The sequence below is a fragment of the Euleptes europaea genome, chromosome 4, assembly GCF_029931775.1.
Source record: "Euleptes europaea isolate rEulEur1 chromosome 4, rEulEur1.hap1, whole genome shotgun sequence".
Classification (NCBI taxonomy): domain Eukaryota; kingdom Metazoa; phylum Chordata; class Lepidosauria; order Squamata; family Sphaerodactylidae; genus Euleptes; species Euleptes europaea.
In genome coordinates this window covers 57,762,345-57,788,988 of record NC_079315.1, presented here as the reverse complement: position 1 = coordinate 57,788,988, position 26,644 = coordinate 57,762,345, and the positions used below count along the sequence as shown (strand labels likewise).

General features: G+C 39.4%; 1 protein-coding gene across 1 annotated transcript in view; it reads left to right on the top strand.

Moving 5' to 3' along the window:
- The window catches only part of PTCH1 (patched 1), an 89,167-nt gene that overhangs the window by 22,727 nt on the left and 39,796 nt on the right, over positions 1-26,644 (top strand). Inside the window, exons 3-12 of the mRNA XM_056847996.1 lie at positions 9,334-9,523; positions 11,308-11,377; positions 11,496-11,587; positions 13,909-14,107; positions 15,427-15,548; positions 16,411-16,558; positions 17,475-17,606; positions 19,589-19,744; positions 21,027-21,125; positions 23,899-24,024. Of these exons, the coding sequence (XP_056703974.1) occupies positions 9,334-9,523; positions 11,308-11,377; positions 11,496-11,587; positions 13,909-14,107; positions 15,427-15,548; positions 16,411-16,558; positions 17,475-17,606; positions 19,589-19,744; positions 21,027-21,125; positions 23,899-24,024 (1,334 nt within the window). The remainder of the gene's footprint in view (positions 1-9,333; positions 9,524-11,307; positions 11,378-11,495; positions 11,588-13,908; positions 14,108-15,426; positions 15,549-16,410; positions 16,559-17,474; positions 17,607-19,588; positions 19,745-21,026; positions 21,126-23,898; positions 24,025-26,644) is intronic.

Genomic DNA, 26,644 nt, shown 5'->3' with positions numbered 1-26,644 from the left:
ATGCATTAAGAGAGTGCTGGTGTAAAGAAGTAATTAACTGGTGGATTAAATCCCTTGAGAGGCATTTTGGCATGGTCAAAGAGAAAAGATAAAAATCAGTGTAGTTAGAATTTAATTTTGTTTTGCAATTCATTGTTTTGGTGATTGATTATGACAAAATAGAACTTAATTTTGTTAAGAGTGTTTACCAGTTATAGCATTTTAAAACATTTTTAATGCACCAGTAAGGTACTGAGTGTGGCTTTAGGGCTTGGTAATGAGATACAGACCCTTTCACCTCTAGGTCACAGGTTCAAATCTGCCTCAGGTTAGAAATGACTAAAAGCTGTTGCCACCTGACAGCTGTTCAAGTGCCTGGGAAATAATATGATGGCCTTAATGCAACCTTTTGTGGGCAGGTGTCCACATCACAGTTAGCACTCTTTTGTGCTCATGGGGGGAAGGGGAGGATTTAAAAACTGGTCTTCCTTCTGAGACATCAGAGCAAAGTCATGATCCAATATCTTGTGGCTGGAGAGGTCTGTTTCAAATAAACATGACCACTCAGTTGTCATGTGATAATCCATTTCTGGTTTTTCAGAGGGATCTCATAGAGTAATAGTTACTCAGATAAGCCTTTAATTCAACTAGAAGTTCTGTATGATCTCTTAATTGTCAATAATTTTGATGCAATTGTTTCTGCATCAAAATAGTTATGCATGAGTAGAGTTTTCCGGTACAATTAAGCACTGGTAGACACAGCAGTTTCTTAGAATGTATGTTAAATTCAGCTGCTTAGCAAGAGCAGTTCTTTAATCTTCTAGTTCAGTTGGTAGCACCTACTTCCATTCAAGGTTTCCTCCTAATATACCCTTGTGGTCACAATTAAAGTATCTGTTGGTTATGTACCCTTTGTATGCCCTCTTGATGATTCTTCACATTTGTGATGAGAATAGGAGGATCCTTCTGAAGCACACTAGTCTTCTTGGCCCTGACTGGTTTCAGTCAGAGTATCACGTTCACAGGCATCCACCATGCCAGTGATTCAATATTTGACAACAGTCTAACCAAGCTTAAAATTGTCTTTACTGAGGGGCTTTGGGGGATGTAGGGGTCTTCCAGTTTCATTGGTCCTGGCATGTACCACTGGCACCCATCTGGATGAGACCCCATGGTGTCCCATTTGCACTTTAAGCAACAATTAATGCAGAACTTGGCTCTAATGCACCTTTCTCTATAAAATGGTCACGGACACATTCTACCTGTGAGACACCAGTTGCCTCTATAATGAAGACGTCCATATCTATAGTAACTACAAATGCACAATAAATGCTCTGCACTGTACCTATATCCAATTCCAGCAGTGCTATCAGGTGGGAGAGTCTTTGCTGAATTGGACCTGGTAGAGGCCTGTCAGCAGCTTTCTGTGGATGACAGTGCAGTTGATGCCCAGATAATCAATAAGCTTTTGAGTGGCCCCTGGCATTTTCCAGAGCTTTATAAAATGCATCCATAAAGCAGTTCCTGGCATGATAACATGTTATGTCCTTTTTGCTAGTTAATCTGTTGAGGAGCTTTCCTCACAGGCACAAGTAGTCCTGCACCAACTTGCTGATGCCAGTATCTCTGAGTTAAACCTGAAAAGAATGTATTTGGTGTCAACTAGATTTAATTTCTTGGGTATTTCATTGATGTGAATGGCATTTGCCCTACTCCAGTGAAGATGAAACCAGTTCACAATGATCTTGTGCCATAGGACAAGCAGAAACTCTATACTTTCTTGGGACTCCTGGACTTTTATCATATGTTCCTAAGGCCATGATATACCACCTTCTGGATAAACAGACCAAGTGACTGTGAACAGTGAACAATAAGACTTTTGGTGGTGATAAATGTTTGTTCTCATCTGAGTGAATTGGCTCATTATGATGAAAAAGCCACTGGAAAAAGCTTCCCTATATGTTGTTGGAACTGTCTTGAGTGACCAACTGAAGGATTTTTGTGAGCCCCCCATCACATTCTCATTAAGAACAATGACTCCAACAGAACGAACTACACTCAGATCAGTAAGGTGGTGTTTGCCATTTGCTTGTTAGTTCATTTATTCTGAAATAGTTATACTCTACCTTTCCTATGTGGTTTGAGACATCTTACAAATTGAAATTTGAAATTACACAAGTACATAAAACCCTGATCAACTCCCCTTCCCTGCCAAATAAAACAGCATTTGTGAAGAATTGTAGGAATTTAGGAAGAATTTTCTAACAGTTAGGAAGAATCTTCTAACAGCTAGAGCAGTTTCTCAGTGGAACAGGCTTCCTTGGGAGGTGGTAAGCTCTCCTTCCCAGGAGGATTTTAAGCAGAGGCTAGATGGCCATCTGTCAGCAATGCTGATTCTATGACCTTAGGTAGATCATGAGAGGGAGGGCACCTTGACCATCATCTGGACATGAAGTGTGGGTCACTGGGTGTGTGTATGGGGGGGAGATGGTTCAGAGTTTCCTGCATTGTCCAGGGGGTTGGACTGGATAGCCCTGGTGGTCCCTTTCAACTCTATGATTCTAAGAAATTGCATGGCTATGTGATTGGCCTTTCATTGTGATTGGCCATTTATTATTGCCTCTGTCAACAGGTCATTGTTGGGACTGTTTGCCTTTACCCGACAAACTCTTCAAATATTGTCTCCACACATTTCATCTTGAATGTAAATGCTTACCTATAACAGGCAAGGGGATTGTCCATGCTAATGCCTTGAGCCACCTTCCCCTCACATCCACCGAGACTGATTAACTCCTTTCTTTGGAGGTGCTACTGTTGGACTAGTTACTAAGCAACCATATGGGTGATATTGCTATTGCATTATCCAAAGACCTTATTCTTGCCTCAGCTGGGTGTGGGGAGAACAGCTATTAGGGAAGCTTAAGGAGAAATTCAGGCTATTTGTATCAAAGCACATGAATAATCAGAGCATAAGGTTTGTCTCCTTTGAGGCAACAATCATACAGCCTTGAGGCATTGTGTGTTTGAGTATGTGTAGATAGATAGATAGATATCAGACATTCCACAATAGTGTGGATGAAAGCTCTTGTATGCAACAAAAATAGAAAGTGATAATGAAGATAGTCAGGACATACAAGATAGTTTTAGGTGGGTGTCCATGTTGGTCTTCAATAGAAAAGCAAGATTTGAGTCCAGTAGCACCTTCAAGACCAACAAGACTTTCCAAGGTATAAGCTTTCAAGAGTCAAAGCTCCATGCATCAGGACATACAAGGAATGTCAAGTTTCAAGGCCACCCCAACTGCATCCAGTAGCAGGAGTCAATAAAAACTCCATGGTCAAGGCTTCCTGTTGACTGCTGGCCATGGACAGAACTTATTGATTGTAACTGACTTGTATTCCTGAAGGTTTAGAGATCATTTCTACTTCATCAGTTGTATCTCAAGTTATTGAAGTTTTATGTTAATGGGTTGCAAGATGCTATCATCTCAGATAATGGAGACCAGTTCACAGATGAATTTCACACATCTTAAAAGTGGCCTGTTCTGCATCACGTCAGTCCCCTTCCATCCTGCATCAAATGACCAGGTCAAAACAACAAAGGGACATTAAAACAGGTTGCTGATAATGATTGAGAATGTTGTCTTACAAGTGTTCACATCATGTACTGCTATTGGCAGGAGTCCTGCTGAGCTGTTAATGAGTAAGCGACAACTTTCCTATATTGTATGTACACTAACCTGGTTAAGGACTGACCAAAGAATACTGATGGTGTCGCAACTGCAAAGATCCCTGCATGCGTTTTCCCCAGATGACTTTGGGAACTATGGATCTGGCTCAACCTAGATTTTTGCTTCTATGTCCCAAGTTACGTGGCCCCTGTTCGACCAGACTGAGACACTAGATGACCCTTTGCTACAATGAAATGTGGATCTGATGAGGAGGCATGTATGTGGCTCACCACTTTCCTTTGTAAGCGGCAGTGATGCTCAGGCAGCAGGCACCATTTAGCAAGGGACTGTCCAGGAACCTAGCCAAGGATCGATTGATGTGGAGCTGGACACAAGCCAGGCAGAGCCAGAGCATATTGAAGTATGAAGTGCCACTCTTTCAACTCGAGTGTATGATCTGGAGCATCTGCCTTACACTAGAGCCTGTCCCCACTATTTTTAAAACTATGTGAGTTGGGGGAAAGCGTTAGTTTATTGGCCCTTCCGTCTTGCTACACAAGTGTGTTGTGGAATTCAACCTCTTGGCAAGAATAGTTTTACTTTCCATTTACAATTCAGTTCAAGGTTTCCTCCTGCTTTATCTTTGTGCTTATAATAAAGTCACCTGTTGGTTGGGTACCATCTGTGTGCCTCTTCATAATACTTCCTTCATTGGTTTATTTATTTTAAGTATTTGTATTTTGCTTTTCCACCAAGTTAGGGCTGTCTACGTTTGTTTGTTTTTACAGGTAGGAACATTTAAAGTATTTTTCTAAATTCAGAGCTCACTAATGTAATCAGTGTCTGTGATAAGTGCAGCTTATCCTGGGAACTAATAATTAATATACGGTGCAGAGATTACAATGGTATTTCTTGTTCCTATTCGCAAGCAAGCTTGGATCCAAAAGAGTTCACTTTCTGCCTGTTTGTCACATTTCTATCCTACTCTCTCTCCAAAGACCTTAGTGCAGCATACACGGTTCTCCATCAGACTATCCCCACAACAATCCTGTGAGGTAGGTTAGACTGAGAGATTGACTCAAGTTTACCCAGTGAATTTAATGGCTGAGTGGGGATTTGAACCTTGAGTGAGTCCCAGATCTTTGACCAGTACTCTAGCCAGTCAGAGAGCTGCGGGGATTTAGTGGTTAATCAATAAGAATAGGTCGATATGGCTAGTTTTTGTGTAAAGCGGTGACACAGCATATTGCTCGTGCTGTCAGATCTCAAAAGGGTGTCAGCCTATGCTATAATCACTGTAAGCTGTCAAGATCAAGACTTGGGACATTAGCAAGGCACTTTAGAGATGTCTATTTAGCTCCCTCCTGTGCTGTTGTGATTAAGAAGAGAACATTTGAAACATGTTTTTGAAACATAATATTTTTCACTGATTAGTCAGCCCTGTGCTAAGGTCAGAGTTACGTGTCCACTTAGCATGTGGTGGTCTCCAGAAAAGCACTTGAAAACTCTTTATATGTTGCTGCCAGCCTACCTCTCTACTTGCCAATAGAGAGCAATAGGAATTGTCATACTTAGGATTGTACATTTAATATGCCTCCACTGTGTGTGTGTAAGTGCCATCAAGTCGCAGCCGACTTATGGTGACCCTTTATGGGGGTTTCAAGGCAAGCGACTAACAGAGGTGGTTTGACATTGCCTGCCTCTGCATAGCAACTCTGGTATTCCTTGGTGGTCTCCCATCAAAATACTAACCAGAGCCAACCCTTCTTAGCTTCTGAGCTTTGCCACTTGTCTCATGCAAAAGCCAGATCCTGCATGTGGTTGTGCTTACATACAACTACCTTGCCACAACATGCATAGCAGTTTCTAGCAGTCTTCTCTTGGCCCTGTGAATTAGCCTTCGTTTTTTATTCATATGTATCCATATGAATGCTTGGCTCTGATATTGGTAAGATACTTGGGTGGGGCTGTGCCAATGTGAGGACCTAAGCTGATGTTTGCATTGCATATGGCCTTGTGCTGATATATTTGTGGAACTACCTCTTTATGGAATTCCCCAGGACTGGCTACTTTTAGAAAACTTTTCTTTGCCAAACTTCTTTTCAAGCTTTCTGTGTCTTTTAAAAACAATTAATTGCATAACAGGTGTACTGATTGTTAGTGTTTCAGCTGACTACTTGTACGTGTGTGTTCAAGTTGTTTTGATCTCTCCAGTAGGATTGAAAGGCAGGATATACAATGAAATTGTAAGTAAAATCAATTCAGGGAATTATGTAAAGTAGCATAGGATGCCAGCAGATGGCTCTAGAGTTATCGGATTCTTCATGAATGGCTGAACACATTCTTATCACAAAGTTTCAAACAGTTGTTAATACCTCTTAATTGATCTTTATTTTCATTTCATTCCTACCTATTTTGTTGTTGTTGTTGTTGTTGTTATAAACTTACTGGTTTTGTGAAAGAGAAGAATCCATCTTTTGATGTAATACCGATTAGCTACATTTGCCCTGTTAAGTGAGATTAATACAGTTTGACAGCACCTTGAGTAAGAAGCAATAATTTCTGTTGATACTAAACAGTTGGTCACTTGAAGTATGAAGAATGCTGTCTCTTGTTTTTCATAAGATTTGACCTTTGGCTGAAATTAGTGTTAAATTCCAGCCATTTCCAAAATAGAATGATGTGTAGATTTGAGACTGTGATGGCAGACCATGTATTCTGCATGTGGGGATATACAATACTTTTTTAAAATGAACATTCCAGTTCAAATGATAAAATGTCATTGATGCTTATGTAAGCAGAATTAGAAGTTTTGTTAAAATAGCATAACAGCAGTATCTGGTGATGACATGATTTAATTTGAAACACGCTATTTGAGATAGAGTTTAAAATTAATGAGGTGAATAAAAATATTTTCTTATGATGATTTCTATACACAAAACAGTCTCTTTCTAAAAATAAACAAAAACACATTTAAAAAAATAAAATCGTTGATAACTAGGAATATAGGGCTACAATCCCAAGAACACTTGCCTGGGAGTAAACTCCATTGAGTAAAATGCGACTTCTGAGTGACTGACTTCGGATTGCTCTCTAGGCTGTACTTAAATTTTTCTGGTGTCTCTCAAAATCATGTGGTTGGATTCAGTAGAATTCTGGTGTTAATGTCTCAAAATGTCATCATTGTCTTCTCTTGTTAATGATGGCTGTTGCTGATGATTGATTTCACCTCATTTCGAGGCTATTTATTTCTGTAACAGGCTAAAAAAACTAATCAAGTTTTTTCTTCTGGGTTAACAATTTTGCGTTTCCAAGGAAGGGATTTGCTTCCTTGATTTCTAGTATGAGTAGAAGTTTCTATAAACAGAAGGATTCCTGGTGTTCAAATTTCTAGTGCTCAGGAATACTGTTTGCTCTCTTCAAGAATACAGAGAACACTCATTTGCCAAAAATGCATTAACTGACTTGTAACAAGACAATTTTTGAAGAAATGATTTTCAGTACTTTCACAAAATGACAATTTCCAGGGTTCTGCAGATAAAGAATTGAGTGATTCATAAAACGGCTTTAAAGTCAAATTAATGGGTTATAGGCTTAATAGTAGAAACATACAATACAAACCAGAATCTTGTAGCCTGGCAGGAATGATTGGGAAGTTCCACTTACATGAATTGATACCTCCATGTAGGAACTATAGTGTGGCTTCTGCCATGGTGAGTGCTCAGAAAAGGGCAGCTGTGATTACACAAATGGCAGGAGCCTCTAGCCCCCCCCCCCAAACACAGTATCACTGTGCACATGACTTCTACCTAGCCACAAGATCAGTGGTGACTTCTCAAGCTTCAGTATGTGATTGTGTGGGGAGGGGAGGTCCGCCAGACATATGAAATGGGCCACACGTCCCAGTGTGCTGTTTCAGCGTGTGACATTAAAAAGCATAGCTGAGCTTCATAAGCTGTTTCGCCTATGTGTAAATGTTAAATAAGGAATAGAACATGGAAGAGGAGTTAACCATGCATTTTAGCCCAATCTGCCTTTACGTTTGTGTTACATGGACAAAGCAGTTTAAACTTTCACTTGTAAAAAATGCTCTTTACCTATGTGATTGGTACATTCATTTGTACTGGGCTGTGAAAAAGAAGGGCTGAAGTTTTCTTCAATCATTCTTTGTAATGGAATAAATCACTGGTATTTCCAGTAAGGAAATGCTGTATGTATCATGGTTATATAGCATATGATATGATACGTAATCCTAGAATTTAAAGCATTTTTTATAATTATATCCTGTCCTTTGAAATCATGGGCTTGGATCCACTGTGCACTTTCATAGCTGCATAAAGGATGCCATTGGTTGCACTCCTTCAGCTCCAGCATACTGCACTGCATGATCATCTTAAGAGCTTTCATGACCCTTAGGTGTAGATTTTCAAGAGGTGGAAGGGGCTGCAGAAAGAAAGAAATGGTAGGGAAGTCCCTGTGTAAGTCCTGGACACTGTGCATGGTTCTTGGATCCAAGCCCTTGTGACATGGGCAGGCCCATTTTAAGATCCTAGGACTGGCAGCACCCTGACACTAGCATGGCACCAGTGCTGCTAGTCAGGATCCTATGGTCATTCTGAGGAGGGGTAATAAGTTATACAAGCAAACCTTTGATGCTGCCCAGGTCTGTGCTGGAGTAGCGATTATACTTGCCTCCAGCATATCTGAGATATATCAGTATATCTCTGAGATACATCAGTGTGTAGACCTTTGGGGGTTAGAATGGAGTTTTAAATCTTTTAAAATGTAACTCCATTTTCAATGTAAACTCTGTTTTCAGTTGTTTTTCCTTCTACTGGTTGTATTCCCTTAGTCCAAGCTGCACTAGTATTTCATTTCCTCCTGTTTAGCATTTTTGTGGCAAATGGCCTTACCATGTTTCTCGCTCTTTTAAGACCTGGTTTGCACAGGTTTTTTCATACATAGTAGTACACTGGACTTCTGGTTGATTGCTTCTATGCATCAAACTGTTCCTCTGAAACTGCATGTCGTTATGTGACCCTAACTTAACAGTATTTTTATGTTTTAACTAGCAGCAGCAAGACACACTAATGCTCATTTACTTTCCCCCTCCTACCTCTTTTTTATGGAAGATAAACATTTCCCCTTCTGCCATTGCCAAATTATTTAGGAGAAGAGTGTAAATTGAAGCCATTTATCTTGAAATGTGCCATTGCAGCAGACTGTTTATACAAGTGTAAGAAATTGTAACATAGAAATATTTGGTCTGGTCTGTGAGGAAAAGGTTTCTTTCTTTCTTTCTTTCTTTCTTTCTTTCTTTCTTTCTTTCTTTCTTTCTTTCTTTCTTTCTTTCTTTCTTTCTTTCTTTCTTTCTTTCTTTCATAAACTTTGTGCATGTGGAAATATTGGTATGATACTGAAAGAGCATGTGACTAACAGGAATCAATTTAAGATTCATCTGCTGTGTTTGTGGACTTGGAACTATGATTTTAAAAAATAAAGGGAATGTATGTCTTTGCTGGTCTGTTGAAATTAGCTCACTTGAAGTTTGCTTCAGCTCTAAGCTGGCTACAGAACATTACGTGCATATGGGAAAGTTTATTGGTGGCCTGTGAGCTCTTAGAATGTGAATCCAGAGTAAGTTATTGTTGGCTGATCCCAAGTTGTAAATATTTGTCTGTCAGTTGGTGGACGAGTGAGTCGGGAGTTAAGTTACACGCGCCAGAAGATTGGAGAAGAGGCTATGTTTAATCCCCAACTCATGATTCAGACACCACAAGAAGATGGTGCTAATGTACTAACAACAGAAGCACTCAGACAGCACCTTGATTCTGCACTTCAAGCCAGCAGGGTACATGTGTATATGTACAACAGGTAAGGTGGGATGGGAGTAGTAGAAAGCTCTTTTTTAAAATATTCTGAGTTTAAGAACAATCTGGGACATCTCAAAAAGTGCTAATGATCAGACACAAATGTATTTTGTTCTTCTAATTTTTATTGTTTGTCTACTGAAATGCCTGAAATGGGACTTGTGCCTTTGAGGTACACAACCTTCAGGTGAACATACATCTTGCACAGCTTTCCTGTAGCTGATGGTTCAGTAGTGATGCAGTAAATGGAAATACAGTACGTTGCTGCTTTTTCGTACCCAAACTAGTTTATCGGGGGGGGGGGCATTTTGACAGAAGTGGGGAAGTTGAGCTAGTACCTGAACTCCACCCCTTGAGGCAACTGTTTCCCCAGTATTGCATTTCTTCCTATTCAGCATCTCTTGGAGCAAATATACTTTATATGTATTTTGCCTCCAAACTGGCAAGTGGAATTGAAAATGAACAGCCTGTTTAAGGGACAGATTTGGCTTAGAAACTTCAAGTTGCTGACTCTAATTAAAAAATATCAACAGATATAAAGTATTTGTGAAAATAAAGCATATCTTGCTATACAATATGTTACTATCATTTACTAGTTGACTTAAAGGAAGACAGAATGTCCACCTTTGAGCTTATAAAACATTTTTTAAAAATTTTGCCTCTGAATTTGTTAGACTTCAGATATATGCAAATATTGGCTTGTGGTAATTTTAGCTCAGGATAATAATATGGATTTGGACCTGTTCCTATAGCCTTTATTTTGTGTAATCTTGCAAGCTCAAAGAGTCTCTGGTACATTAAAGATAAATACATTACATGAATAGAGTCAAAGCAGCAAGAAGCCCCTTGCATTCACCCATTGGAAAGATAATGGGTCCTTGAATGATTGGCAATATGATTGCACATGACTTTCCAAAACTCACTGATGGCAGTATTTGGAAATTATGAGGGGCTGAAATGAAATAAGTTCTGCCATTTCTAAAATATGTGTGGGGATGGTCTGGGGACAAGGAATTCAATATGTTAATTGAAAAATAGAGCTTAATGGGGACATCATATCCAACTACAATTGCCAATTAACATATCAAATTGAAGTTTACCACAAGTGGCAAATAAAGGGTGCATCAACCAAAAACAGCCTAAAAATAGCATTCCAGATGAGCCAAGCAGTAGGTTACAAGACAAGTTAATTTGGTCCCAGGATATATTAGGAAAACACATGATATGGTAACCTTGCTGAAGTTAGGCAGATCTGGGTCGAGTTAGTGCCTGGATGGGAGAGTTCCTGGGACCTATGTGTACATCACCTTGAATTCCATGAGGGGAAAGGGCAGGATATAATGTAATGAACAGCAATCGTGCCCCTTGTCAGGAATCATTAGGCGCAGACACATGCAAAACTTTTGTTCTCAGCAATTCCTGTGAACCTCAAGCCCTGTTCACTAAGTATTAACAATATACGGGGAGTTCCATAAATAGAGCTCCCAGCACCTGATTCCAACTGGGGATGGAAGAGCTGTAACCTATGCAATTTTCCTGTCTTGCAGTGGCCCCACAGAAGTACTGTTTGTCCCATCATATCAGTACCCGTATGGTCACTATAACATACAATGGGGGGCTTGGGGGGGCTGTTGCATTATAGGGCCCCTATTCTGTAGAATTTCAGAATTCCTCTGTGCTCTGCAGTTTCCCTAAAACAGAGTAATATACATGGGCGAAATGCAAATTAAATATCTATGGTTTGGTGTATATATTTACAAGTGCTGATGTTTACTTTTCTTTCTTCAGGCAATGGAAATTAGAACACTTATGTCATAAATCAGGGGAACTTATCACAGAAGCTGGTTATATGGACAAGGTAGAGACCATATGATTGATTTATGACCCTTCTGGCATCCCCACTCTTTTTTCTGTTAATAACATTCTGCCTTGAGCTCTTAGTTTGCTAATTAGAATATTTTTTCTAACTTTGACAGATCATAGAACATCTTTATCCTTGTTTAATTATTACACCCTTGGACTGCTTCTGGGATGGTGCAAAGTTACAGTCAGGGACTGCATATCTTCCGTAAGTACAGAGTTTTTGTTGTTATCTACAGTGTATGTTACTCTATACCGTATAGTAACACTTTACATGCTCTGATACTGTCTGGCGATAAACTTTTAGAAGTCACAGATAAGCCTGTGCGACACTTGCATGCAAACACGTGCTTATATATCTGAAGGTTTTTCTCTTCCTCTTTATTTGTTGTCACAAAACTAAGGCCCTGCAGAGATATTTGTTAGTTCCTGCCCTCAAGGATGGAGATATTTTTTCTTTTAGCTAACACTTGACCCCAAGTACCACCGTTGCTTGCCAGCCACATGTAACAAGAGTAGTATAGTTTTCAGCTGCTATACCCATATCAATAGCCACCAAATGTTGGTGCTGGGTCGGATGTTGCTTTCTCTGTCTGGTTGAATGGAGATGGTTGGGCCATTCCACATGGAAGAACACATAGAAGCATTTGAACTGTATGTAAATTTCATTTGTTCCCTTGAGTGTCATTTTGATCCCTTTAAAATCAAAGGATATTTGACACTGATATATAATCAAGATATTAACTGATTGAGGGGTGTGTTAGTCTTCTATGTGTTAAGATACACAAATGATAATATAGGAAGGCAAGCACATATATTTCTGATAAATAAATCAAAAACCTTTAATATGTGTCTTGAGTTTTGCTATTGTGTTTTCTCTCTGATGGTTTATGTATCACTTATCTTGGATTTTTACACATCTGTGCACATGGATAGAAAGTAACTTTGCAAAGAATTCTCTCTCACATTCCCCTTTTGTGTGTGAGTATAACATCTCATATTGTGTAGCTGCTCTGAGCCTGACTCCGTTGGGAAGAGCGGGATAAAAATTGAATAACTAATAAAATTTAATAATAATAATAAATAAGAGACAGAGAACAACTATTGCCTTCTATGGTAAAGGCAGGCATGCATTCTAAGAATGCTAGAAATTGTTTGAATGCTCATTCTCTACTTTGAATATCTTGCAATATGTCAGTACTCATCTACCACTTTTTATAATGATAGCTCTATTCACCCTTATATGCTTGTCAATATTTTTTAGAAAATAACTGTTGCTGTCTTTGTTCTTTTAATCCAGAAGTGCTGATTAAAAGTAAAAGCACTGACTGCTTTACAATTCTCTTTAGATGAAAGCATGTGAAGTGTCGTACTGAATTTTTAAAAATCTCAGGAAGAGACTAATCCTTTGTTTATCAGATTGTTCAGAGACATAAGGTATCTCTTTTGGGAGATTGTTATGTGCAACATAATGTGTCCATCAAAGAGTTAATTTTTAATCAGTTTAGACATTTTTGGTTAATTATGCAAGACTTAGCTTTTGTGTTTATTGTCTTTGCCCTGGTTTGCATGTCTCTGTAAAAGCAATTTACAATGGCCATCTCTTAACCTTCAGCGTAGTGTTTTTTAGTTGGGGGAATGAGGGGGTTTGTGTTTTCTGGTTGGGAGAGTTTGAATAATGACTCAAGCCTGGTTAAGCAGATACAGTAGTTTGAACCACAAAATAAGGCAGCCAAAAGCCTTTATGGTCTATCAACATCACAAAATCAAAAGTGGGGGTGTGGATGGAAAAAATGGCAAAGATAATCATGACAGTGGCAGCAGCAAGAGCCAAGGGTATGTTTCTTGATTTCCAAGCTGAAGGAATTTGTAGGAGCCCAGTAGAGTTTGGTAACACTAAAAGATCAGAATTGTATTGTGGTCATGCTAAGAAGACTTGCTATCACTAATATCATACTGTGAACAACTACTACCTACTTGAACCTGTCCCTTCTTCTTGGTTTTATGAGTCTGAAACACTAGTACAGTTGCTGGATTGAATCTATTTTTTTTTAAAAAAAAAACAGAACACATTTAATTAACATGCCAATGACCCCCCCTTTAAAAAAATATTGGGCTCAATTCAGATATTGCATTTCTCATATCCCTGACTGTATGCAGAAGGGACCTAACCTGATGCTTTCATGGATAAGAAAATGAAGGTCTGAAAGAAAGCCTTAAGATACAGTTTTTGGACAATCTTCAAAATAGGTTATCCCAAAAACTTAACTATCCGCTAAAACTGTACAGCAGAATCTTAAACATGTTTGCTCAAATGTAAATTGGACCCAGTTTCGTGAGGGTTGCTCATGAGTAAGTATGTTTAGGATTATAGCCTTCAAATGAATGATTTGGGCTGGATTGTACTTAGAATGTGTTTGGATTGTGGATATGTACAGGAGAGGGGAGGAGGGGAGTGTTCATATGTTTGTGTGTTAGTGTGAATGTTGTTAATGCTTTTTCATCATTTTGTTCCTAATTTTTTTACAGAGGAAAACCCCATTTGCAGTGGACCAACTTTGACCCCTTGGAATTCTTAGAAGAGTTAAAGAAAATAAACTCCCAAGTAGATAGCTGGGAAGAAATGCTGAATAAGGCTGAGGTTGGTCATGGGTACTTGGATCGACCTTGCCTGAATCCTGACGATCCTGACTGTCCCAGCACAGCCCCTAACAAAAATTCAACCAAAGTAAGTTGTGAATGAACACAAAGAAATGTCGTAGAAATTATTAAATTTTATATGATAGCCTCTGTTCCCTGCTGTTAATGAGTAATAAAAACACCTAATTTTAAGGCATGTATGGGTGATATGTTGCCCTCGGCTTTCAGAATTACAGCTCTCAGCTTTTAAAAAAAAGGAAGTTTCTAGTCCTTATGAGTGTAGATATATACTTGATAAAGTGTTGGCAAAGATCCCAAAGCACTAAGAACATGGAAGATAATAAAGATATGATAAAAGATAAAACCAGCCTCATGCACAGAGTAATGCACAGAGGTTCTGGAGTAAGTGTTGCAGTAGCAACACTTAGTCTGATAAACTGACTTCACGTATCTGTGAACTTTATTAGCCATTCAAGCCCCAATCTTGTCATAAATTACCTTGATTGTTATGCCCTTCCAATAAATTAACTTCAGCATTTGTATTATTTTAATATGTTTTGAAAGGAATAATTTTTAAATAACTGGTTACATATTTTCTCATGCAGTCTGAATTGTTTATTTTTCAGCAACCTTCTTCACACACTTTTAAATGCTTGAACTCATGAAATAATTTCAGTGTACCCTTCGATTTATATTATAAACAATAAAAAAGGAAAAAAGCCAGAGAGGAGTTTTAGAAAATTGTCAGTTGTCGGAATAGACATCTGTCGCATAAGCATTTTCTGTACAGTTGGCAATGTGAACAGCATATTTGAGAAAGAAAAGCATAGAATGGCTACATTAATTGACTCATGTAAGGGTTGAATTATACTATACAGCATTTCAAAGTATTGAGTTCTACAGGATATAACAAGATCTACATCTCACACTTCTTTGACACTGCAATAAGAATGAAGTTGGTTACTCTATAAAGGGTTAACAAAGGAGCATACTTTTTAGGGTAAGGATTTAGCTTCTGAGGCTTCAGAAGATGAGAATAGTTCCTGTAACTCACTTTTCTCATGGCCCAGCTACATGGTTAGGCTGGGTTTTGTTACTTTCCCCTGCTTGAATCTGTTCTAGCTTTCTGTTGCTTCCTAGACAGTTTGATAGGAAAGTGGAGAAATCCATAGTTATTCCCAACTGCCAGGTTTGGTACTGGAAAGCATGGTTCAATTTAGAGGGTTTTCTTCGGGTTTCCCTGTGCTCTTCAGAGGTTGATGCAGGATCAGGTAAATGTGTATATTTCTAGGGACTGGCAAACTTGATTTTCCTGGGTCCCCAAATTAATGTTGGTGCACGTTTAACTTGATTATCTTGTGGTTTCTTATAGTTCTGGGTTCCATAACCTCTTCATTTATATTTTAGCCTCTTGACGTGGCCCTTGTTTTAAGTGGAGGATGTTATGGGTTGTCAAAAAAATATATGCATTGGCAGGAAGAACTGATTGTTGGTGGCACAGTTAAAAATGGTACTGGGAAACTTGTCAGGTAAGTGTTCCTAGAATCATAATAAATCCTGCCTGGTGCAATTTACTTCCTTTTTGTAAAATAGTTGCTGTGAACACCGTGTCTCCCGACGAGGGGAAGTTTTGTTTCACATGGTAGGCTCTGACACAAGAAAGTATATTCCTTTAGCACTTCATTGCTTTCTTGAATGAGCATTCTTGCTGCATAGCATTTGAAAGTATTGGTTTCATGGGCTTCTGTGTTTAAAAAAAACACAGCACAGTTACTGTGAAATGTAGTCTGTCAGCTGACCATTTCTACTGAAGACACCAAGTTTTTTAGCAAAAAAAAAAAACTGGCGGTGGGGAGGCTAAGAAGTATTTCATCCCTATGTCTTACCTTGTGCATGTTTTGGAAAAGCAAAGAACCATTGCCTCATGGGTGCTCTGGGAAGTTTTAAGTGCTCAGTGATACCATCTTCAGAATCTTGTCATAAGTGATATGGTTGATTAGTTCTGCACCCCCAGATTGTATCTGACAAATAGAATGCCCCCCAAACAAACAGAAGGTGGCCATCCCTGCAGTAGGGAAATCAGGAAATAGTAACATTCCAAACTTCACAGCACCTATACCAGGTTTGTTTTTAGAAGAACTACATCTTTTAAATTTCAGCTTCAGTATGTGCCAGTGATTTATGTAAAATTGAAGATATGAACCTAGGAATCTTCCTTCTACGGAGTCAGAAACTGTAAAGTCCATCTAGCTGGGTATTGTCTGCCCCAACTGGCAGCAATCCTGGTAAATAAGTTCCTTTTAAGCATTCATTTGAGTGACTGTGCAGTAAGCATGGTTTTCTTAAGAATATTTATTTTATACTTCTTCTTTTAACTCTTTCACCTTGCAGTGCCCAGGCTTTACAAACCATGTTTCAGTTAATGACTCCTAAGCAAATGTACGAGCATTTCAAGGGTTATGACTATGTTTCACACATCAACTGGAATGAGGACAAAGCAGCTGCAATTTTAGAAGCCTGGCAGAGGATGTATGTTGAGGTAAAACGGAAGCATGTCTGGAGAACCATTTTTTAAAAAATGCTGATGGTGAATGCTAGTATATGTTGCATGGGCTATAGCATTCCTTCATTGACACGTCTTAGGTTGAACCAGTAGTTGCATTGGGAGTCTCCCCAATTTAAAACAATGTCTTTTTTTAGAACCCCTGGTTCATTCAGAATTTTGAATTATTTTTTCAGTTTGAATGAATTTGCCATTCCTGATGCAATTGGCATTAAAGAGAAATATGCTTATTGTTTATTACACAGATTTAAAAAATGTGGTATATTTTTGACTTGTTGATCTGGCAGTGAACTACTGTTGCTAAAAGAGCCAGGCTGGTTTTTAAAAAAACAACACTTGGTCAGTGTGATTATTCAGCAAAGGTGTCTGGAAAACATTAGCTAGCCATAGAATCTGTTCACAGCTGCAGTCCCATTGGTGAGGTCATGTGACACTATCTGGCCTTTGTTTCCCAGGCATTGACCTCTGCCACCTCTCTAAAATGTCCAGCCAATGAAGAAAGAGAAGATTGCTCTTAAGAATTTGTTGTTTTAGATTAGAGGCACAACTGATATAACAACAAATCAGTTTTAGACGAATGGATAGAGAGCGAGGGGGGAAGGGGGCAGCAGGCAAGAGTGAGCTATGAGCCTTCTTCAGTTTCACTATTTTAAACATTACTGGGGTTTTTCTCCCCTCTGAGGCACACATTCTTACTTGATCTGAAGCAGCCTGCTGTGCCTCTGTACCAAGTACAGCAATTATGTAACAAAGGGTCAGTGACACGCTCTGTAGAGGAGAAGGGTTTGCATGGATGTATGATATGGAAGTGTGTGTGCATGTATATTATCTACTGCAGGGATGCCTTGTTTTTTTCTCCAATATGAGATCACTCTTTCAATCTTCTCGCAAGGTTGTTCATCAAAGTGTTGCACAAAACTCTACTCAGAAGGTGCTTTCCTTTACTACAACTACTCTGGAGGACATCCTAAAGTCATTTTCCGATGTCAGCGTTATCAGAGTTGCCAGTGGCTACCTATTAATGGTAAAAATCAATGATTTGTTGTTCATAATGTGCTTGTGAGCTATTTTATACTAACCTGGATGGCCCAGGGTAGCTGGATCACACAAGATCTTGGACGCTAATCCAGGTTGGCCCTTGTTAGTGTTTGGATAGGAGACCTCCAAGGAAGACCAGGGTCAATGCAGAGGCAGGCAATGGCAAGCCACCTCTGAATATCTCTTGCCTTGGAAACCCTACAAGGTCTCCATAAATTAGCTGCCACTTGATTGCACTTTCCACACCACCTGTTAAAGGTAAAAGTAATATTGGTTCGTGTAGGTTATCCGGGCTGTGTAATCGTGGTCTTGGAATTTTCTTTCCTGATGTTTCGCCAGCAGCTGTGGCAGGCATCTTCAGAGTAGTAACACTACTCTGAAGATGCCTGCCACAGCTGCTGGCGAAACGTCAGGAAAGAAAATTCCAAGACCACGGTTACACAGCCCAGATAACCTACAAGAACCAATGAACTCTGACCGTGAAAGCCTTCGACAGTAAAAGTAATAATTTGTTGTTCATAATGTGAGCTATTTTATAGCACCCCACAATACAAATAATTCTCCTAGTAGTTTGAACAGATCTAAAATTATAAGGTACAAGTTTATTCATGTTATGTATCTGAGGAGGGGCTGTGGTTCACGTATGCTGCGTAGTCAGGGCTAGGGTTGTGAATATCGATAGACACAAACTGAAAATAAACCTGAAATTAGCCATTTCTGCCTGGATTTTTCGAGTTTTGGCTATTTGCCTTTGCTTAGATGCACAGCTCTGTGCTTTCTCCAAGTTTTCTATCTTTGACTGGTTTTGTTAGGGCCCCATAGCCCTAACATAGCCTTGGGAGGTAGGGGTTGTGTAATTGGAGCCTGCTTGGTCAGATCTAACTAGTCTGGAAGTGTCATTTTAATTGGAGGGTATATCCCATCTGGAGGGATATACCCTCCAACTAAAAAACAGCCACTTCTACAGCTACTGAAGAATGCTCATCTGTGCGGATGAGCAATCTCCTTCACAAGAGCTGCCTTGGTCATGACTTCGGCTGGCTCCGATAGCACCTCCCCCCCCCCCCGGAAAACCTGCTCTAAAACTGAAGATCGCCCCGAGTAGAGGCTTCATTTCCCTGCACTGTGACCATATCTTAAAATGAGATTTTTGATGACTATAAGAAAGGATTGTTTACAGGATGTCATTTGCCACCAAAAGAAATGTTTTCTGTTCCTTATTTTTCTTGCATTTAAACCGTTTTCCTCAGTTTGGAAGCTAATTTGAACGGACATCATGCTATGCACCTCAGATATGAAGGGAGCCCCCAGACTTTGAGGCACCTGCCTGCCAATTGGCTCTTTCTGCCAGTTCTCAGCAAAGCTGAACTTCTGAATCTGAAAACTGATGGACAGCTTGGCTCGTGAATGCTTGGAGGATGGGGGTAACCCCTTTGTGGGCCCATAAAATTGGACCCCCTGTCCCAACATTCACCAAAAATGCTCCTATAGGAGCTTAAAAAAAAAACCCCATATACTAGAATAGACCTGAATTTTTTCGAGAAACCCTGGAAATAATGCAAAAATACCCATTTACCGGTATGGGTATTCGGCTTATTCCAGGTTTACCGAAAAAAATCAGGCCCAATAAACCCGAACCTGAAATTTACTGTTTTTGGGGTTTTTTTGTACGACCCTAGTCAGGGCTGCAGGCTTGACCTCTGTTACCTCCAGTGAGGGGCTGTCTGGTAGCAGAGTGGAAGAATTGTTTTTGTAAGACTTGGTAGAGCTGAGGTTCTAACCCAGGGATAAGACTGGGTGAGATGACATTGGAACCACAGGGGAGCACCTGTCTAGGTTTCACCGGGAATGAGGGCGGGTTATACATTTGAAGAAATAAAACAAAATAAATAAATAGGAATGAAAACAATTAAAATGTGGCTTACTGATATTTTGGTTTTTAAAAACATTCTTTTGCTTGGTTTGCAGCTTGCCTATGCCTGTTTAACGATGCTGCGGTGGGATTGTGCTAAGTCCCAGGGTGCCGTGGGGCTGGCAGGAGTCTTGTTGGTTGCACTCTCAGTAGCTGCAGGATTGGGTCTGTGCTCATTGATTGGGATTTCCTTTAATGCTGCCACAACTCAGGTATTTATTAAAGAACAATTCAGCGATGGTTACATTAAAAAGTCAGGCCAGTTCATTTGTCCATATGAATCATATTGGGGGTGTGGTGTAAGGAAATGTAAAGTTTACCAAAGTTTGGATATTAGAACTGCATCAGTTTTGGGTTGCCAGTTAACTCTTTAAAGTATGACAATAAATACTTTAAATTTTCTCAGTGAATATTTGGAATGTGGATCTGAAAGAGGGATGTATTTATGTGGCATCTTTATATTTCAGGCAGGTGGGAAGTGCTTCAGCTTCATCATAGATTTAGGGGAAGGGCTATGGTTCAGGGACAGAGCATCTGTTTTATATGTAGAAGGGCCCAGGTTCAGTAATCTCCAATTACATCTTCACATCCTTGGAGGTTGTACCATTCTCACATTGTAGTGTCATGATCAACTAGATTTTCCTGTGTGGACAGAACAGTCCGGGGGATGAATGACTCCTGTGGTTCAGGGATGGTGCAGAGTCCTGTGCTGTGTGCATGAAACCACCAATTAAAAGGATCAGAGATTAGTTGATATTACAGACCTCTACTCATCATCCTAGAAAGCTGCTGCCACGTCAGAGTAGACAATACTGACCTTGATAATAGATCAAGGTGATATAAGGCTTCATGTGTTCATTTGTATAATTGGAAACATCCAGCAGGATACGGGGCAGAAAGAGGCCCTATAATGTGCTTTGGGATTTTGGAAGTGGCTAGATATTGTCTAATCTTTATTAGGTGTGGGGTTTGGATATGGGAAAACTGGGCTTAAATCTCTGCTGTGCTAAGAATGTGAGGATGGCCTTAACCAGACAAAAAGCCTTTGGCTTATGTGCTCCCTCCTCCTAAGTAGAAAATAATAAATGAACGAGAAGCATCTCCTTCAAAATAAATTTAATGTGTTGTTTATCAGAAGATAATGAATATTTTGTAACCAAGTAGTCCTAGGATTTCACTCATAATAGACATATATAAAGTATTTTAATGGATGTTTGATGCAGGTTTACTCTGTTTTAATAGAAAGTTTTAGCATCTACATAATTGTGGTTATGGTTTTTAGCTGTTGAGATTTATCTCATGATCATGTGAGATATCTCAGGCATTTTATTTTCTTTGGCCGGGGGGGAGTAAATGATTTATATATAAAAATATTTTATATAAAAAAGATGTACAGCAATCCTGGAATGAAAATATGAAATATTATCTAATTCATATTCAGGGCTTGTGATCATATGCCTTATAACTTTCTATCCTTGTTTTCTTTTTATCTAGGTTTTACCCTTTCTTGCGCTAGGAGTTGGTGTTGATGACGTCTTCCTTTTGGCACACGCATTTAGTGAAACTGGGCAGAACAAGAGAATTCCATTTGAGGTAAAAGGGAAGATTTGTGGCAACTCATACCAATCTTTCAGAGATAGATTATGCAAGTAATACAGGTGTCTAGGGTTAATCATTTCTTCATAACCTTTTGTCTAATTTGAAATTTCTAGGACCAAATGCCTTTGGACAAGGGGGCTTCTATATAAGTTCTTGATATTTTTTCATATTAACAAATAGCTCCCAAGTGCTTTGTCATCACTAATGAAAACCAAGTTTTTTTTACACAAAGATTTACTAGTTAAAAAAAACTACAGGTATTTTTAGAGCTTTATAACCAAATATATTACTGTTTGTAATGGATAATTTCAGTGGTTTCTAAATCAGTTGTGGGCTGGCTATATAAGTACTGGAAGTAACTCACAATAAACATAGCAGAATGAAGAGGAATTAGAATTTGTAGGCAATGAACAAATAGCAAAATGCAAGTATATAGTAAATTTCTGAGCGTTAGGGGTACAAAGAATGGATGGCAGTTTCAAAACGGTAAGACACAGTTATAAACTCTATCTTGTATTATCATTAAATACTTTTAAAGAAAGGGAGAACTTTACTTGTGTGTACAATTGGCAGATTTTCTGTTTCTACTGGGGAAGACTCATTGAAATTAGTGACTGAGGGCATAACTAGAAGAGTTGGTTTTTATATACCGACTTTCTCCACCACTTTAGGAAGAATCAAACTGGCTTACAATCACCTTCCCCTCTCCACAACAGACACCCTGTGAGGTAGGTGGGGCTGAGAGAGCTCTGTAAGAGCTGTGACTAGCCCAAGTTCACCCAGCTGGCTTCATGTGTAGGAGTGGGGAAACCAACCCGGTTCACCAGATTAGCATCCACTGCTCATGTGGAGGAGTGGGAAATCAAACCTGGTTCTCCAGATCAGAGTCCACTGCTCCAAACCACCACTGTTAACCACTACACCTTGCTGGCTCCATTTTCTCCACAAGCATGTGTTCCCAGACTTGTATACACTGAAGTAATGTAAAAGTAGGATACTTATATATGCTTGCAAAGCAATACTTTCAGGTGCCTAACAGTGCTGTTGTAAACAGAGTTACACTCTTCTAAGCCTGACTTCAATAGACATGGAAGGATGTAACTGCTTATATACTGCTTATATACCAGTCCATATACTGCTATGGAAGGCATTAATATCGTTGTGGTTGCTACTTACCTGACTGTGGGGGAACTCCTTCCCAGAACCTGAAGGAAACTGTACCTCAGGTTGGAGAATGAAATGTTCTAAATTAATGTGGTTTTATTGGTGGTTTTTATGTGGTTTTAATTGGTGGTAATTGTTCAAGAAGGGTTAAATGTCTGAGAAAGGTACCCAGCTCATTTGTCTGTATCTGTCTATCCTATCAGATCAATGTATCCACAGCTGTAATGGTACACATAGTGGCTTGTGCTGACAACTAATTAAACATCCTCCTGACCCTGTCACTTGTAACACCATAATAAAAATTTGATACCAATTATTAAATAAGCAAGAAAGTGCTAGTGTTGCTTGCTACATAATAACCAAATTGTCTTTCTAAAAGCCCCAAGGGAGCCTTTCCATAGGTCCAAAGCAGACTTTCAACTCTAGAAAATGCTATTCCATTATATAGACATATATTAAATATTTCTGAAATGGTGCAGGCAGACTTTATCACATTACACTCTGACATTTTTCTTGGCAAAGGGAATTAGCTAAAGCAAATTTTTCTTATAAGTTTTTGGAGAGGACAGGGAGATACTGAATAAGTGGGGCTGCTGTGGAAAGAAACTTTTAGTCCAGTGTGAAGCCAACTCTTATCCAAACATTTTCACTTCTGCCTGATTCTGGGAGCAGGGAAGGAACATTTACAGATTTGCAGGGCTTAGCCAAAAGAACACCCCTACCTCTTGGGAAGCCAGGTCAAGAGTATCCAGATGGGAAAATATTTCACACAAGAATGGATGTCAGCAGCCCATTGTTCCTGCCGCAGCCCAAGGTTTCTCCTCTTGCTGTTGTATCAGGAGTTAGTGTCTTTGGGCATGAGGTGCATACAGTTTGTGGGCCTGAGCAGAAATCAGTACAGAGGTAGATATAAATAATTAGGTATAAATGAACACACCTAGACATTATCAATTCTATAACTTAACCTATTTTTTCCTCTTCTTAATGGACATGTAACTTTCTTTTGTGAGACCATAGTAATTGTGCCCATTTCTGCCTCCCTCTTTGCTTGGGACATTCCTGAAAATTATTAAAAATAAAATCTGATAGATGAGTAAAATATTTTACTGAAGTTCTGCATTCTGCCTAAGCCTTGTATAGTCTGTTTCATTAACTCTTGGATGGTCCATTCCAAATTTGTTACATTTTATTTTGCGCATGGGTTTTTAATGTTGCTGCAATCTTTATAATATAGCTATATATTAGTTTCTGCCCTGACCTGGATGACCCAGGCTAGCCTGATCTTGTCAGATCTCAGAAGCTAACCAGAGTCAACCCTGGTTAGTGTTTGGATGGGAGATTGCCGAGGAAGTCCAGGGTTGCTCTGCAGAGGAAGGCAATGGCAAACCACCTCTGTCTCTTGCTTTGAAAACCCTATGGGTCACCATAAGTTAGCTGTAACTTGACTGCACTTTACCCACACCCACCCACACACACACCAGTTTGTGTTCTCTGTACCTATGCAGGCAGACATGTTCAGTCTAGCTTTTCACCATGCAATGCTCATGTCCTTTGTTCATTACATGCTATTTAGTGCTTCATGTCTCCTGCATCTGTTTTTCAGGACAGAACAGGAGAATGCTTGAAACGCACTGGGGCAAGTGTGGCCCTTACATCCATCAGCAATGTTACCGCTTTCTTCATGGCTGCCTTAATTCCAATTCCTGCTCTACGGGCATTTTCTCTCCAAGTAAGTTCATAAAGCATGTTCATAATACTAGAATTATTCATATAATTGTAATATTAACCTGGGACTTGCATTTAAAAGCCAGCATGATTTAGGCAATAGTGCTGAACTTGGACACTGCAGAAGCCATCATTCAGCCATGAGTGCATGATGATGGTATGCTTGATTGTTCCTGGTCTGGGAATGATTTTTATCAAAGCTGCATCAGTGCTAGTATAAGCAATATGTTCAGTGTTTGCAATCGGAGGTGTATCTAATTTGTAGGGCTCACTTTATTTCAGATTAGTATTTTTATGTACATGATACGTGGAAAACTGCCCTTGGTAGATATGATGTTATTATTCCACCATGCTTTTATTTAAAATATACATTTTAAAAGGTAAAATCAAGGTTGGTTCAGCCTTGATATATGGAGTTTAGAAATAAAAAAATAAGTGCGTTACTTAATTTCTAGTCCTTCAATAATATTTTCTTCATATTTTCAAGCTTATGTCTGCAGCTGTAAGGGCTAGAAACATATTTATGGAGGTCAAATGTGGGCTTCAACAGGCTACACAAAAGTGCCTTTACCAGGGTCCCAACTAGATGTAAAATGGATTAAAATATTTTAAACGAAATAAATCATTGTCATGAATCAGACCACCTGATAGTTTGAGAACACCCTTTTATATATAGGATTTTGCAGATACTGACTGAAATCTCTTCCTCTGGGATATTCTGCAATGGTAAATAATAGCCGTCCCATGATATTTCTTTTCCAGGGTAGTGATCTTTCTTGGAAATCTCTACGGTGGGTGCCAAGACTTTTTCTCCCCAGTTCTCCCCCGACCCCACATTTCTGGTCTTTTGTCTCACCTGGTATGCATTAGTCTTAATGCAAGTAACATAATTTGAACACTTTTACATTAGAAGTTTTGTTTAACTGTTTATAAAGCTCCATCTGTTTTGAACCTTGGAAACCTCTAGGTAAAGGTAGTCCCCTATGCGAGCACCAGGTCATTACTGACCCATGGGATGACATCACATCACGACTTTTATTAGGCAGACTGTGTTTATGGGGTGGTTTGCCATTGCCTTCCCCAGTCATTTATACTTTACTTCCTGCAAGCTGGGTACTCATTTTACTGACCTCGGAAGGATGGAAGCCTGAGTCAACCTGGAGCTGGCTACCTGAAACCGACTTCCGTCAGAATTGAAGTCAGGTCATGAGCAGAGCTTTGACTGCAAGACTGCAGCTTACCACTCTGTGCCATGGGGATCTAAAATAGAAAAGTAAAAGCAGGGGACCATAAGAACTTACAGGGAGCATTTCATTTCCCCTCCTCCACCATTTCCTCTTTCTGATCCCTGGAAACCCTCATATCTTTTCCTGCCTCCTGCTTTCCTTCCCACCCACCAGCCCAACCAACTTTTATCTCTACCCCACACACCTTTAGTTTTCCCTCCTTCAAGTTGCCTGGTGGTTGTGGTGAGCCTAGCTCCCTCAAAGGCCAAAACAGCCCTAGAAAGGGCCCTGCCTTTTCTTGACAGAAACTAAGGCTTCAGCTGGCAATAATGTTGTGGTTGCCTATCAACACCCACGGGAGGCATTTGTTTCTTAAAGCTGCAGGCCCTGGTTCTGTTATTTGGGAAGGATTTAAACCAGTCCTGTAGTTCTTTCTTTTCTTATTTAGATTTCAGGTTTTTCTGCAAACCTGGGGCTTTTTTTCAGGTTTATAGAAAAGTCAGTCTTGTCTGTTCATAGCACCAATGTCCGGAATTAAGTATCCACGGATTTGACAATGTTGAAAATTAGATATATTAATGGTGACTTCTGATATTGAAATAGGGGAAAGGGGATAATCAAGTACAGGTAGTTTGGGGGGGAAACCTAATGAGAAATATAATTGAAACTCCTCTGCATTGAACTGGCCCTAATGACTAGAGAGAATCTACAGATTAGCATTCATATACTCAACAGTAGTTTGGAGTAATAGTGAACAGCACAAATGATTCTGTCATCATAGGAAACAGGTCTTTTTTCAAAAGGGCAGTTTTAAAAGTAGAATGTTTCTTTGGGCAGTTTGATCAATCAGAGCATGGGGCTCAAGTTCCATGTCACTAGTGGCATTAGAACTAGCCAATGGAAAAGCTGGCTCTTCTAAATGGGTGGCTAATAATTAAGGCATTGTTAAGGAGAGACATTTTTTGGATCAGAGTGGTGAGGTTTTTTACCTATTATCTCTTAACAGGGCATTTGGCCATCTGGAAGGATGGGAGGGAGGCAAGCACTCTGAGAAATGTTTGCTGGTATATGATAAATCCAGTATGATGGGAACCTTGGGAAGGGGGGGGGGCAGTTGTTTTTAATCCAAGAAAAGTTTCTCAGTCTTATCTAGCTACAAGAAAGATGTATTACGTGCCTGCACACAGAGTAGAACATGCTGTGTTATCAGTTGTATTTATAACGCTTGCATTATAAATAATACTGTCCCCTATAGATAGATTTAGTAGATCATGGCCTGTCACTGTCCTCGTTGCAAATCACTGTAATGTTTGTGAGCTTATCCATACCAGGGACTGTACGAGACTTAGGAGAACAGAACTTTAGGAATAAAATTAGTCATGTTTAAGGCTTGGGGTA